General features: G+C 46.9%; 1 protein-coding gene across 3 annotated transcripts; it reads right to left on the bottom strand.

The window, feature by feature from the left end:
• Nucleotides 1-4,504: 4,504 nt before the first annotated feature.
• On the bottom strand, nucleotides 4,505-9,439 carry LOC119336238. 3 transcript variants are annotated; one of them, XR_005162306.1, is made up of 6 exons: nucleotides 8,799-9,439; nucleotides 7,165-7,464; nucleotides 6,974-7,014; nucleotides 6,747-6,845; nucleotides 5,839-6,062; nucleotides 4,505-4,970 (listed from the first exon to the last, which is right to left on the bottom strand). XR_005162306.1 is itself a non-coding variant. In XM_037608241.1 (6 exons), the coding sequence occupies exons 1-5, from the start codon at nucleotides 8,930-8,932 to the stop codon at nucleotides 6,781-6,783; spliced, it is 417 nt and encodes a 138-aa protein (XP_037464138.1). In that variant the 5' UTR covers nucleotides 8,933-9,439; the 3' UTR covers nucleotides 4,505-4,970; nucleotides 5,839-6,780. The 3 variants fall into 3 exon arrangements, 2 of the variants coding, with proteins under 2 accessions (XP_037464138.1, XP_037464139.1); XM_037608241.1 differs by having other exon boundaries at nucleotides 5,839-6,845; nucleotides 7,165-7,221; nucleotides 7,345-7,464; XM_037608242.1 differs by having other exon boundaries at nucleotides 5,839-6,845; nucleotides 7,165-7,221; nucleotides 7,345-7,421.
• Nucleotides 9,440-11,144: the final 1,705 nt, after the last annotated feature.

Genomic DNA, 11,144 nt, shown 5'->3' with positions numbered 1-11,144 from the left:
GATGGCATGCAAGTTCTTTTCCATAAGCACGTATGACTATTTACGGAATACATGCCTACATTACAATGATGAACTGGAGCTAGTTCTGTGTCACCCTATGTTATAGCTATTACATGAGGAATCGCATCCGGCATAATTATCCATCACTGATCCATTGCCTACGAGCTTTTCACATATTGTTCTTCGCTTATTTACTTTTCCGTTGCTTCTGTTACAACTGCTACAAAAACCCAAAAACATTTATCTTTACTTTTGCTACCTTTACCATTATTATCATACCACTTTTGCTACTAAACACTTTGTTGCAGATACTAAGTTATCCAGGTGTGGTTGAATTGACAACTCAACTACTAATACTCAAGAATATTCTTTGGCTCCCCTTGTGTCGAATCAATAAATTTGGGTTGAATACTTTACCCTCGAAAGCTGTTGCGATCCCCTACACTTGTGGGTTATCAAGAATGGCTTGGTGGGCTGAAGCTGGTCATATGGCACCTGGTGACTGTCAAACGTCTCGACGGAGAGGACATTGAGCCCAGCGCCGGCAATGACGAGTGTCTTGTTGACGAGAACGTTGCTGATGGTTGGTGAGCAGAGCATGGGGAGCATGCATGAAGTGGCCGCGCACTTGAGTTGGTCCTAAGAGTTGAAGGTGATAGCGTACTTGGATCACCTGAGTGGACGCAATGCCTCGAGCTTGGGGAGGGCCACATTCCCCTCACGAGCGAACTACTTAAAGATGCGATGGGAGGCAGGGGCCTGAGCACCTCCCAGGATGCAGGCGACGGCACGAGGCTCTTGGAAGCCCCCAGCCCCATCGTCCTGGTGGCGGTCCTCTTTCCTTCTTGGTGGTAGTGGAAGTAGAGGGAGGCTAGCATTGCCCTGAGGACGGTCCTCGTGAGGCTCATCCCGCCACGGGCCGTCGCAAGGTAGGTCCTGCTAGCGGTCTTTGTGAGGCTGGTCGCGCCAACCCTGACAGGGGCCACGATCATCCCTGCGGCCTCCGCCCTGACCTCCTTCGTGGCCGTAGCCATGGTCATTGCACTCAGGGTGGCGGCCAAGGTGCCCATCCCGGATGGCCCTAAGCTCTTGACAGTCGTTGGTGTTGTGGCTATGCACGTTGTGGAAAATGCAGAATGGGCGGCTGCCTTTGGAAGACTCTGGGTGATCACAACCGCACTTCATCTTGGGCTCAGCAGCGAGTACTGCCAGGACCTTGCGCTTCACGTCCTTCGCCTTGGCCTTCTTGTCTTCACTGCAAAAAAAGACACATCCGTGACATTTTGGGTCGAACGAAATTTTTTTCTGTCATACTTATGACACTTCTATGACGATAATTGTGACAAAACCTGGTATCATCATAGATGTGGTGGGATCCTACTTCTATGACAAAAAATCATGACAGAAAATGGGCTTTTCGTCCTGGGCGGGCTGGAGACGCAGCTGCATGACATTCTTTGGGCCGTCCATGACAGAAAAAACCATGGTAGAAGCAAGGGCGAGGAAAATTTCGACGAGTTCCCGGTTACGGTGGGTGGTCGGGGGCCGAGCGATGCACATTTCTCTCGAACACGTACGTGCGTGTGGGAGGCGTTGGGCTCTAACTGAACCCGAGCGTGACCTTGGGATCCAACTGAACCCGAGCGATTGCACTGCAGGCTACGCGTTACTGAACCCGAGCGATCGATCGATGGCTGTTAACTGGACCCGATCGAGCGATTCCTTCGCTACTGCTGCTAACTGAAGCCGATTGATGCTGCCTCTGGATGAATAGTGAGCGTTGCAGGGGGGTTCGGATGAATAGTGAGCGGTGGGCGTGGATGAACATGACCCCGTGGTGTTGCCTCTGGATGAACAGAACACCGATCGATCGAGCCGGTTGGGGCTGGATGAACAGGACCCCGTGGAGGGCTGGATGGACAGTAGATGGTGGAGGGGTGGATGAACAGTAGCCCGTGGAGGGGTGGTTGAACAGGAGCCGGTGGAGAGGGGTGGTTGAACAGTAGCCGGTGGAGTAGCTCGCGGTGGAGGCTGGATGAACAGGAGCCCGTGGATGAACAGTCGCAGGGCGAGGCTGGAGGAGGTCGATGGTGGATGAACAGTAGCCCGTGGAGGCTGGAGGAGGTCGACAGTGGAAATGAACAGTATCCCGTGGAGTCCCATTTTGTGGTATGCCACACCCCTCCCGATGAACAGGACCCCCATTTCTACCGTAACGCTCCAACACTAGTCTGTTTCCTCCGTTTTGCGGTACGCCACACCCCTCCGATCAACAGGACCCCGTTTCGACCGTAGGAGGTCCAACACAAGTCCGTTTCCTCCATTTTGTGGTACGCCAGACCCCTTCCGATGAACAGGATCCCGTTTCGAACGTGTCCAGTCGAATAGAAGGCCGTTTCCTCCGTTTTGCGGTATGACAGGCCTCGCTTCCATCGCCTGTTTCGTCCAAGCCCTCCCGATGAACACGACGACGCATTCCGTTCCGACCCAGCCGGTTGGCTCCTCATGAACACGACGACGACACTGTTCCTCCGTTCCGACCCAGCCATGTACACGAACCCTGGCCGTACGTATGCGCGAGTAGGTGTTCGAGACCCCGCCCGTATGTACATACGTGGCCGTATTTTCTTTCTTGCACACTGGCCGCTGTACGTACGTGTACATGCTACGTACGCGCCTCTACTACGACACGTGCACACCTCTACATCCACCAGTATGTACGTACACGTTCGCGACCAGAATGACAACACTACGTATGCTTCGACCAGGTGGGTCCCGACTGTCAGGCACTTCCTTGCGTGCGAAGATGTAGCTGGTGGGTCCCAGCAGTCAGGGGGGCGAATCATTTTTTTTGCCCAGACGCACTTCCTTGCGTGCGAAGATGTAGCTGGTGGACCCCAGCAGTCATGGGGGAAACGTTTTTCATGAAATATGATGGCCCGTCCGGTGGGTCCCTGTTGTCAGGTGGAGGAATAATTATTTTGTGCGTAATAAGGAGGCACTTCCTTGTGGCCGCCATGGACCCAGCTATCACCTCTCCATGTACAGTGCTCTTCCGATGGAAGTCATTCCTTGACCACGTTGACCATGCCGCGCGGAGAGCACCAGGGTGGTGGACGACGATGACGCATAGGAAGGGGACGACGCGGAGCCGGGGAAGACGCGGCAGTGGAAGCCCACACGGAGAGGAGTACGAGGGTTCACTGGTTCGGGTGCGGTGTGAGGCTGCCGTCGCTGCAGGGCCTGGCCAGTGGTGGGAATAGTAGGGGTGATGAGGCCTCCGCTGCAGCACAGCCAACCACTGGAGGCAGGAGCATGCGGCACGACCGGCGCTGCTTTGGGCGGCTGGAGCAAGAAGACCATAGGTTGAAGAAGCACTACGGCCGTCGGATGGACATCGTACGGTCACTGGAGCTAGAATCGTTCATATTGACTAAGTTGACAAAGCCCTCCGTCCCCGTCAACTTAGTAGGCCCACGAGTCAGCCTCCCACCAAGGTGGGTCCCAGCTAGCAGGGGGAGTATTCATTTTTTGTGCGTAATAAGGAGGCACTTCTGGTGTGTCCAAGCTGACAGCGGTGGAAACATTTTTTTCACGAAATATGGTGGGTCCAAAAGTCAGCCACCAAATCTGTCGGGTCCTAGCTGTCATCGGAAGGAATAGTTTTTTCGCATAACAAGGAGGCACTTCCTTCCGTGCGAAGATACAGCCGGTGGGTCCCAGCTGCCAGGGGAAGGAAACAGCTTAATAAGGAGGAACTTTCCTTGCGTGCGACCATGGACCTCATGGGTCCCAGCCGTTAGGCTCTCACGTACAGTCCTCTTCTGATGACTCTCGTTTGTTGACCACGCAGCGCCAAGCGAAGCGAGGCGGTGGACGACGGCGAGGCCCCAGACTGGAATGACCCGGAGATGGGGAAGACGCGGCAGTGGTGTCATAGACTAAAGAGGAGTGGGAAACTTGACTGGTTCAGGTGCCACTACAAGAAATAAGTCAACTTTTGACCTTGACTATTGGTCACTGAAAGGTCATTGTTTTTCATTTGCGACCTTTTTGTGACCAAAACAGAAGGTCTTTGAACCCATGACCTTTTGTTTTGGTCACTGGCTGTCTGCCCAGGCCACATCGGATCCGACGTGGCAATCTGACGTGGCAAAATTGCAACCAATTGAAAAGGTCGTTGATAAGATTCAGCCCGGTCCGATTAGGTGTTTTATATGGGCCGAGCCCAACAATTCAGCCTTTCTATATTTTTTTCCTATTAATTTCAGCATGGGCCATACCCCACAATTCGGCCTTTTTGGTAGGTCCTTCCATACTAGGGGGCCTCGGCCTTTTTTGCAGTATAGTTCTTTTTTTATTTTCTAAGGTTTTTTTGTTTCGCTTTTTAAACAGTCCAATGCTTGTTGGGTTGTGGCCTTTTCCATCCCAATTATTTGTCCAATATTAGATCTAAGATTATGAAAGAAATGTTTGGACAAAATTGTTTCATATTCAAATCAGCAAAACTCCATGTCGAATTCAAATCATCCATCATATCACATCACATAACACATCTCCTAGGTTTACATAACACAACAAAATCATCTTAGAAATACATTTACACAGGAATACAGCAGGAACAGAGGGAATATCTGCTACTATCCTAAGATGTACGTATATGCTTGTACTTGCTTGACCGGCGCATGCATCACTGTAGCAGCCAAGCAAGTAGGAATCTTTGACGTCTACTCACAGCTTTCCTCGCACCAAAAAAAGAGTCAAAACAAAAAATATTAGACCATAATATGACACCAGACCACAGATAAGAGAAAAGATAAATGCTGGGAGTACATCAAAAGTCCCAGAAATTCACATCTCCTAAGGAGCATAAGCAGGGATAAGAGAGCATGCATGCATGCCTAGATCCTGCATGTCTTCTTCCAACTTCGACCTAGAGCTCACATCGAAACATGAATGAAGGCAATCATCTGCATGTTGCAAAACAAAATGGTTATGAACTCAGCAGTACATACCAAAACACCACATTAAACTTGTACACCAGTACATACCAAAATACTACATTAACTTGTTCAGGAGTGCATACCAAAATACTATAGTAAACTTGTACAGCAGTACTACCGAAATGCTCTGCATTAAACTTGTGCAACACTACATACTAATTTGAGCATTCTATACTTGTGTAGTTAGATCTAATCTACTAGTCTACAAGGTTGGGGGAATAATCAGATAGTTGTATTAGATATCTCCTTCAGGTTTTCTAAAAGATTCGGTATAAATGAACTGAATGTTTCTTTGTTTTCAGACCAGCTGAACATATTCAACTTGTCAAGAAAAATGAAGAAATGTGAAGGTGAAACTATGTAACCGCAAATTTAAACTACTTAACTCATTTTGCACGAACACTAGGAACATATTAACTATTTTTTAAAAGAGTTCTGCTGGTCAGTATACTGATCCCTTGGGCCTTGTGTGAAGTGGAGAGCATATACCACATGGTTCATTGCAATCACAACAAGTAAGCAAGCACATCATCCATCCAGACTAGTATTATGAAGATGTTAGCAAGCCACAAAAGCAACCAAAGCAATTGCAGGAAAGCTAATTACATCAACTTAAAAGATGTTCTACAACTCAAATTCCATTCCTTCTCTTCTTCCGTCTAACAGATTATCAACAAAGTGAATTGAACTATCAAAGACATAATGGTCCTACAGTTAAGCAGCCATGTTAAACTAAACCCGCAATTTAGTTGCCCACTCAACTGGCAAGTGACTAAGCTCGACACATCACTTACAGATAAACACTCAAGAGTATGATTAGAAGGGGAGAAACAACCAGGCAAGACGGCGCAGGAGGGGAAGAGCTCCTGCAGCATGCCCTCGCGCTCCTCGAGTAACTGCTCCGGGGTGAGCAGGCTAGCGAGGCCGCACTCGTCGATGAAGTTGTGCGCCAACTCGGTGGCCTTTTCACCCATCATATTGGCCTTGAGGGACCAGTTGAACACGTTGTCGTACCTAGCGAGATCTTCTCCTGAACCTCCGTGTAGAACCCCTCCGTGTCTGCACCCGCCCACACCAAGCCATAGAATAAGGCAAGACAAGCAAACATGCTACTGATGCATGACAATATGTGTCAAATGAGTTTCTGCAAGAAGTTACTCCTAATGCTACTAATGCAAAACTACTCCTAATGGACTGCTATAGCTAATACTGCAAGAAGTTACAGCTAACTCCATGTACTACTGTCCAGGAGTATTCCAATTCATCTTTAAAAAAATGTTCAAGCACTGACTGAAAAAGGAATGCAAAGAGATGCAGTACCCAGCGGTACTCCAGTGGAGAGCATCCACCCAAAAGAAAGCAAAGATAATGGCTGAAAAAAATACTCCAGTTTACACTCCTCTTTTAGCAGTACAAATTATAGCTAATGCGACATCATGGGAGCTGATGTCCAGGAGTATTTGCAAATGATATAGCATCATGGAGTAGGATAACATGTTTTATCAGTACAGGTTATAGAGTAAGCAAGCAAGCAAGCAATCATGGGAGCTAATGCTGCCAGTTAATATCAGCACATTACAAGTCAAAAAGCATGGCATCAACAGAAGCATCAACAACATACTAACACCTAAACTGATACTAAATTGATGGAGTCCCATCCATCCATGAGAGAAGAAACTGCCTTTGGTTGATAAAGAGAAGAGAACACTTCCTCTTGCTGGGATCAAACCAGATGATACCAACCCATCCACCAATTTGTAGGTTGTGTGGCTCAAGGTCATGGTGCCGGACACCGTGTCCGTGGCAAAAAGCAACGCCCTTGCAAAGCTGGTACACCATGATCTACATGCACAATACCAGCAAGTTCACCAACAACGAATCAGTCAATCAAACGTCGTCGGCACATTCAAACAAACACCTCGCGTGCAAGATCTAGAAAATGAATGACAAACAAACGCACAATAACTTACCGACTCGCTCAAGCTCTTCCACCTCCCACCGGCTGCTTTGCCTACGTGGACAAAAAATTTATAGCGGAAGCAACTAATCAGCTCCGCCATGATGACCCAATATACAGCAGCTGGCAGATTAATTTCTACTGTGTACATGCTGGTGTAGAAAGCAAATCGGGAGTGGGAATTAGTCTTTGTAAGAAACTTACAGCAGTGGCAGACTTGTTCTTGGGGTTCTTCTGCTTGAACTCCTTGCGGAACTCCCCCTGATGGCAACCAATCAACAAAAGGCAGGTACAGAACAAGGGCCGTTCGGGAACCATGGGGAAAAAACAACTGAAAAATAGAATCTGATGAAGGAAGCAAAGGAGGGGAAGGACGGGACGTACATGAAGACGAAGAAGGCCTCACCCATGTCCTTCTTGCCAGCAGCACCGCGCGTGAGGTGCACCTTGGCGCTCCCGACCTTCATGTACCGCCAAAAGACCCATTCAGAATTCAGATCACACCTACACACGGTGAACCATTCAAATTCGAACCAACTCAAAGCAGAGCAGGCCTTGTGAAATATTTGTTTCCTAGAGGAGATATTAGTTTTGAACCTCACAATGTACAAAGACCACACCTACACTCATTGATTTCAAATGTACAAACAAATCCATATCACTACACCTCACAAATTATACTTGCTAATTCCTGAACATTCTTTTCTTTCAAGGCAAGCCACATTGTATGCATGTAACCATGAGCCACATTCTATACAACCCACAAGATATTAGTTTTGAACATTTTGCTTCTCTACTCTACTATGCATGCAGTGCAGGTATGGTAGGTCAGGGCCACCTAGGTAGCTAAGCTCGACATTGCTTGGCTGAACAGAAAACAAGACGTTATGATTCAACAGTGCACTTGATATTTGGCAAGTATGGTTTCATGTATACAAGTGAGGCACATCAATGTACAAGATAAATCATTTTATACGAAGCCTGTTTTGCTAGCCATTTTGTGATCTACACAACAGTTACACACACAAACACACACACACACACACACAGAGCAAGTGAAATGTGTACTGAAGCTGGGAATTTCCAACCCACCAGCCTGTGTTTTGGCCTTTCCTTTCGTTCTTTCAATTACTGTACTTTATTTTCCCTAAAGAAAAAGCATTGCCTTGTACCTCTTCAAGCATAGATGCATAGAGAGACATTTCGCAAGTTGCGGTGTGTTTGGCATTTTGACATTGGAGACTATACCCACTGAACTACACTACATATTTAGGGTCAGTCGTGCATAAGAAAAGAAAAGAAAAGGAAACAAAGTTAGACAAGCGAACATACAACACAGGAATCTGTACTACTGGTAGTAGCTAGTAAAACACCAGAGGCAAACATGTTAAGAGAACAACTGACAGTGGGTAGGCCAACTGAAACCTAGCTCACACATATTATGCAAGCGTGAGAATACTCGGGTATACTTAACTTGGGTTCAGTACACAGGTACAGTTTAAAAGCATATCAGATCAGGTATAAAATCATGCACCTGGGTTTAACTTATCAAGGTTTGTGGTCAACAGACAGGGAAAACATCTTGATTTCTAGGTATCAAATTGTCAGGACATCATCCGTATTACTTTGCAAAACCAGAATTAACAGGATAAACCAATCCACCATAAGATTAGACAAGCCATTTCATCGTCATAACAACTGATAACACTATGCAGATGCGACGGGAAATCAAGAAACAGAGAACACCTAGGTGCTCTAGTGGCAAAAGGCAACGGCCAGGAACAGAATCGGATAATAGATCCTTGCATACAACTAAGAAACATGGTTGAGGTTCTCACGTTGTGGTCGAGGAACTTGAGGAGATTGAGCGGCATGGCGTGGTAGCGGTCATAGACGGGGCCGACAATGGCCTTGACGGTCCCCTCGACATAGTCGACGCCGGGGCGGAGTGGGCCGGTGCCCTGCTTGGCATACGCGTATGCCACGGTGACCAGCAAGACAGCCTGCGCGGCCGCCTGCTACACGAACTCGAGCTACCTTAGCCTGGCCTCCCACTCCTTGGGTATCCTATCCACCATCACATCCTCTTGCGCGCACGCCAACAAACCACAAATCAGCACCAAATCAAGGAAGACGAAGAACTTTTTCGATCGAGTCAATTTCGCTGCTAGGGTTTCAAGGATTCGGTGGATGGATTTGGCAACGCGATCTTGTTCCCCATCACCGCCACGGCGCCCCTATGCCTCCACTGAGAGGGTGGACACAGACGCACCCATCTCCACGGTGCAGCGGAGGATGGTGAGTCCGACGATGCGTGCAGTGGATGGGCATGGGAGAGGGTGGAGCAGCGGCGCTTGGGGGGTGTGGCTCGAGCCCCGCCGGAGGGAGGTGGCCGACGCACGCAAGAATGGAGACGGAGGTCGGGGCGGGAGGGCGAGTGGTTCTGACTTGGATTGGATCTGGGAGGGAGAAGGGGGCAGCGGTGGGATCTCAGTTAGGGTTTGGGTGGTTGGACTGCGGGTTGGGACCAGGAGTGAGAGGGTGAGGTGGGTGTGGGCCGCTGGATCTGTGAGTATCCGACGGTCTCTGATGCTTGATCCGCGTGAACATGTCCACGGACCAATCAAAAGGAAGTATAGGCTTTGATGATGTTATGACCATGTAAATTGGTCTTAATCGATTAACAATAAGCAAAGAACTATGAGTCAGCCAGATGATTTTGTCTAGAAATCATCCGCCTAGCTAGCCTCCCGATATGTGCATTGGCTATTGTTCGATCACATCAATATGTCACGACAGCACCGAGCATGAAAAAACTTTAATGCAGCACCAATAACATCCCCACGAAGCTCCATTACAGCTCTCAACGGCGTGCTAAAAGCTCCAACGCAGCACCATGGTGCCCGACGAAGCTCCATTGCAGCGTCGAGGAGATCCAACGCAGCACCACGACGCCCGGCGGTAAGTTCCCTTCTCTTTTTATGAGAATGTTTAAGTACGGTTCCCCCAAATAACTAAAGGTAGTTTCATACTAGGTGGGATTTTCGTCGATTCACTACGAAGCGGGTCAAATTTTAATTATAGCTACCTCATAGTTTGTTCGAATGATTCCATATTTCACACAAGTTTGCATCTTGGAATGGCAAACAATGTTGCCAAATGGATTTTTTATTTTATTTTCATGAAAAGTCAGTTTCCATTTTTTGAGTGCCCAAAATGAGTTTTTTGTGTGAAGGACCTACCATATATTTGTTACAAAATTGGACCGAATCAATTTTCTAAAATACTAGGACATATTTAATGCACAATGGATCCAATGGTTGGGTGTAAAAAGTTTTGATCCACCTCTGGTGAAAAAGACAAATTTCGGCCGATTCAGCTGGAAGCGGGTCAAATTTGAACTGTAGCTGCCTCGTAATTTGCTCTTTATTTTTTTCAAAAACCATTTCTAGGTACATAAGTATCTATTTAATGAGAGAAACACCAAACAAATTCCAAGGTTCAACCACTAGCTAGGAACGGTCATGCCCGCTTGACCACATTTTGAAATGGGCATAAGAGAATAAAAAAATAAAAAATTGGAAAACCTTTGCATTGTGTCATTATATGTGACCAAGTTACCAGCAAAAATTATAAACTTGTAATATGATGATTATTTTTAAAAAGTGTTCTCAAAAACGAGCTATCAAGTGTGAAGATGAATGGCTTTCAACCAAAATGCTCAATCTTATGGCCACATTCATGGCATAGTTTGTTCAAATGATCTCATACTGTGCACAATGGTGCATATTGGAATGACAAACAATGTTGCTTAAGGAAGTTTTCATTTTCTTTGGACGAAAAAATCATTTTCCATTTTTCGAGTGCCCAAAATGAGTTTTTTTGTGAAGGACTTGCCATATATTTGTTGCAAAATTGTACCAAGTCAATTTTCTAAAATACTAGGTCATATTTAATGCACAATTGACCAAATGGTTGGGTGTAAGAAGTTTTGATCCATCTCGTGAAAAAGACAAATTTCCGCCGATTCAGTTGGAAGGGGGTCAAATTTAAACTGTAGCTACCTCGTAGTTTGCTCTTTATTTTTTCCAAAAATCATTTATAGGTACATAAGTATCTATTTAATCAGAGAAACACCAAAAAAATTCCAAGATTCAACCACTAACTGGAACGGTCATTCCCGC

Source organism: Triticum dicoccoides, chromosome 7B, assembly GCF_002162155.2.
Source record: "Triticum dicoccoides isolate Atlit2015 ecotype Zavitan chromosome 7B, WEW_v2.0, whole genome shotgun sequence".
Taxonomy (NCBI): domain Eukaryota; kingdom Viridiplantae; phylum Streptophyta; class Magnoliopsida; order Poales; family Poaceae; genus Triticum; species Triticum dicoccoides.
The sequence above is the reverse complement of the archived record's forward strand: the minus strand, read 5'-3'. Positions and strand labels throughout refer to the sequence as shown.

Coding starts and splice junctions, on each gene's coding strand:
- LOC119336238 (XM_037608241.1), bottom strand. CDS start 8,932: ATGCCAAGCAGGGCACCGGCCCACTCCGCCCCGGCGTCGACTATGTCG. Junction 7,222..7,344: donor GAGGCCTTCTTCGTCTTCAT/GTACGTCCCGTC, acceptor GGTTGCCATCAG/GGGGAGTTCCGCAAGGAGTT. Junction 7,015..7,164: donor AGAACAAGTCTGCCACTGCT/GTAAGTTTCTTA, acceptor TTGTCCACGTAG/GCAAAGCAGCCGGTGGGAGG.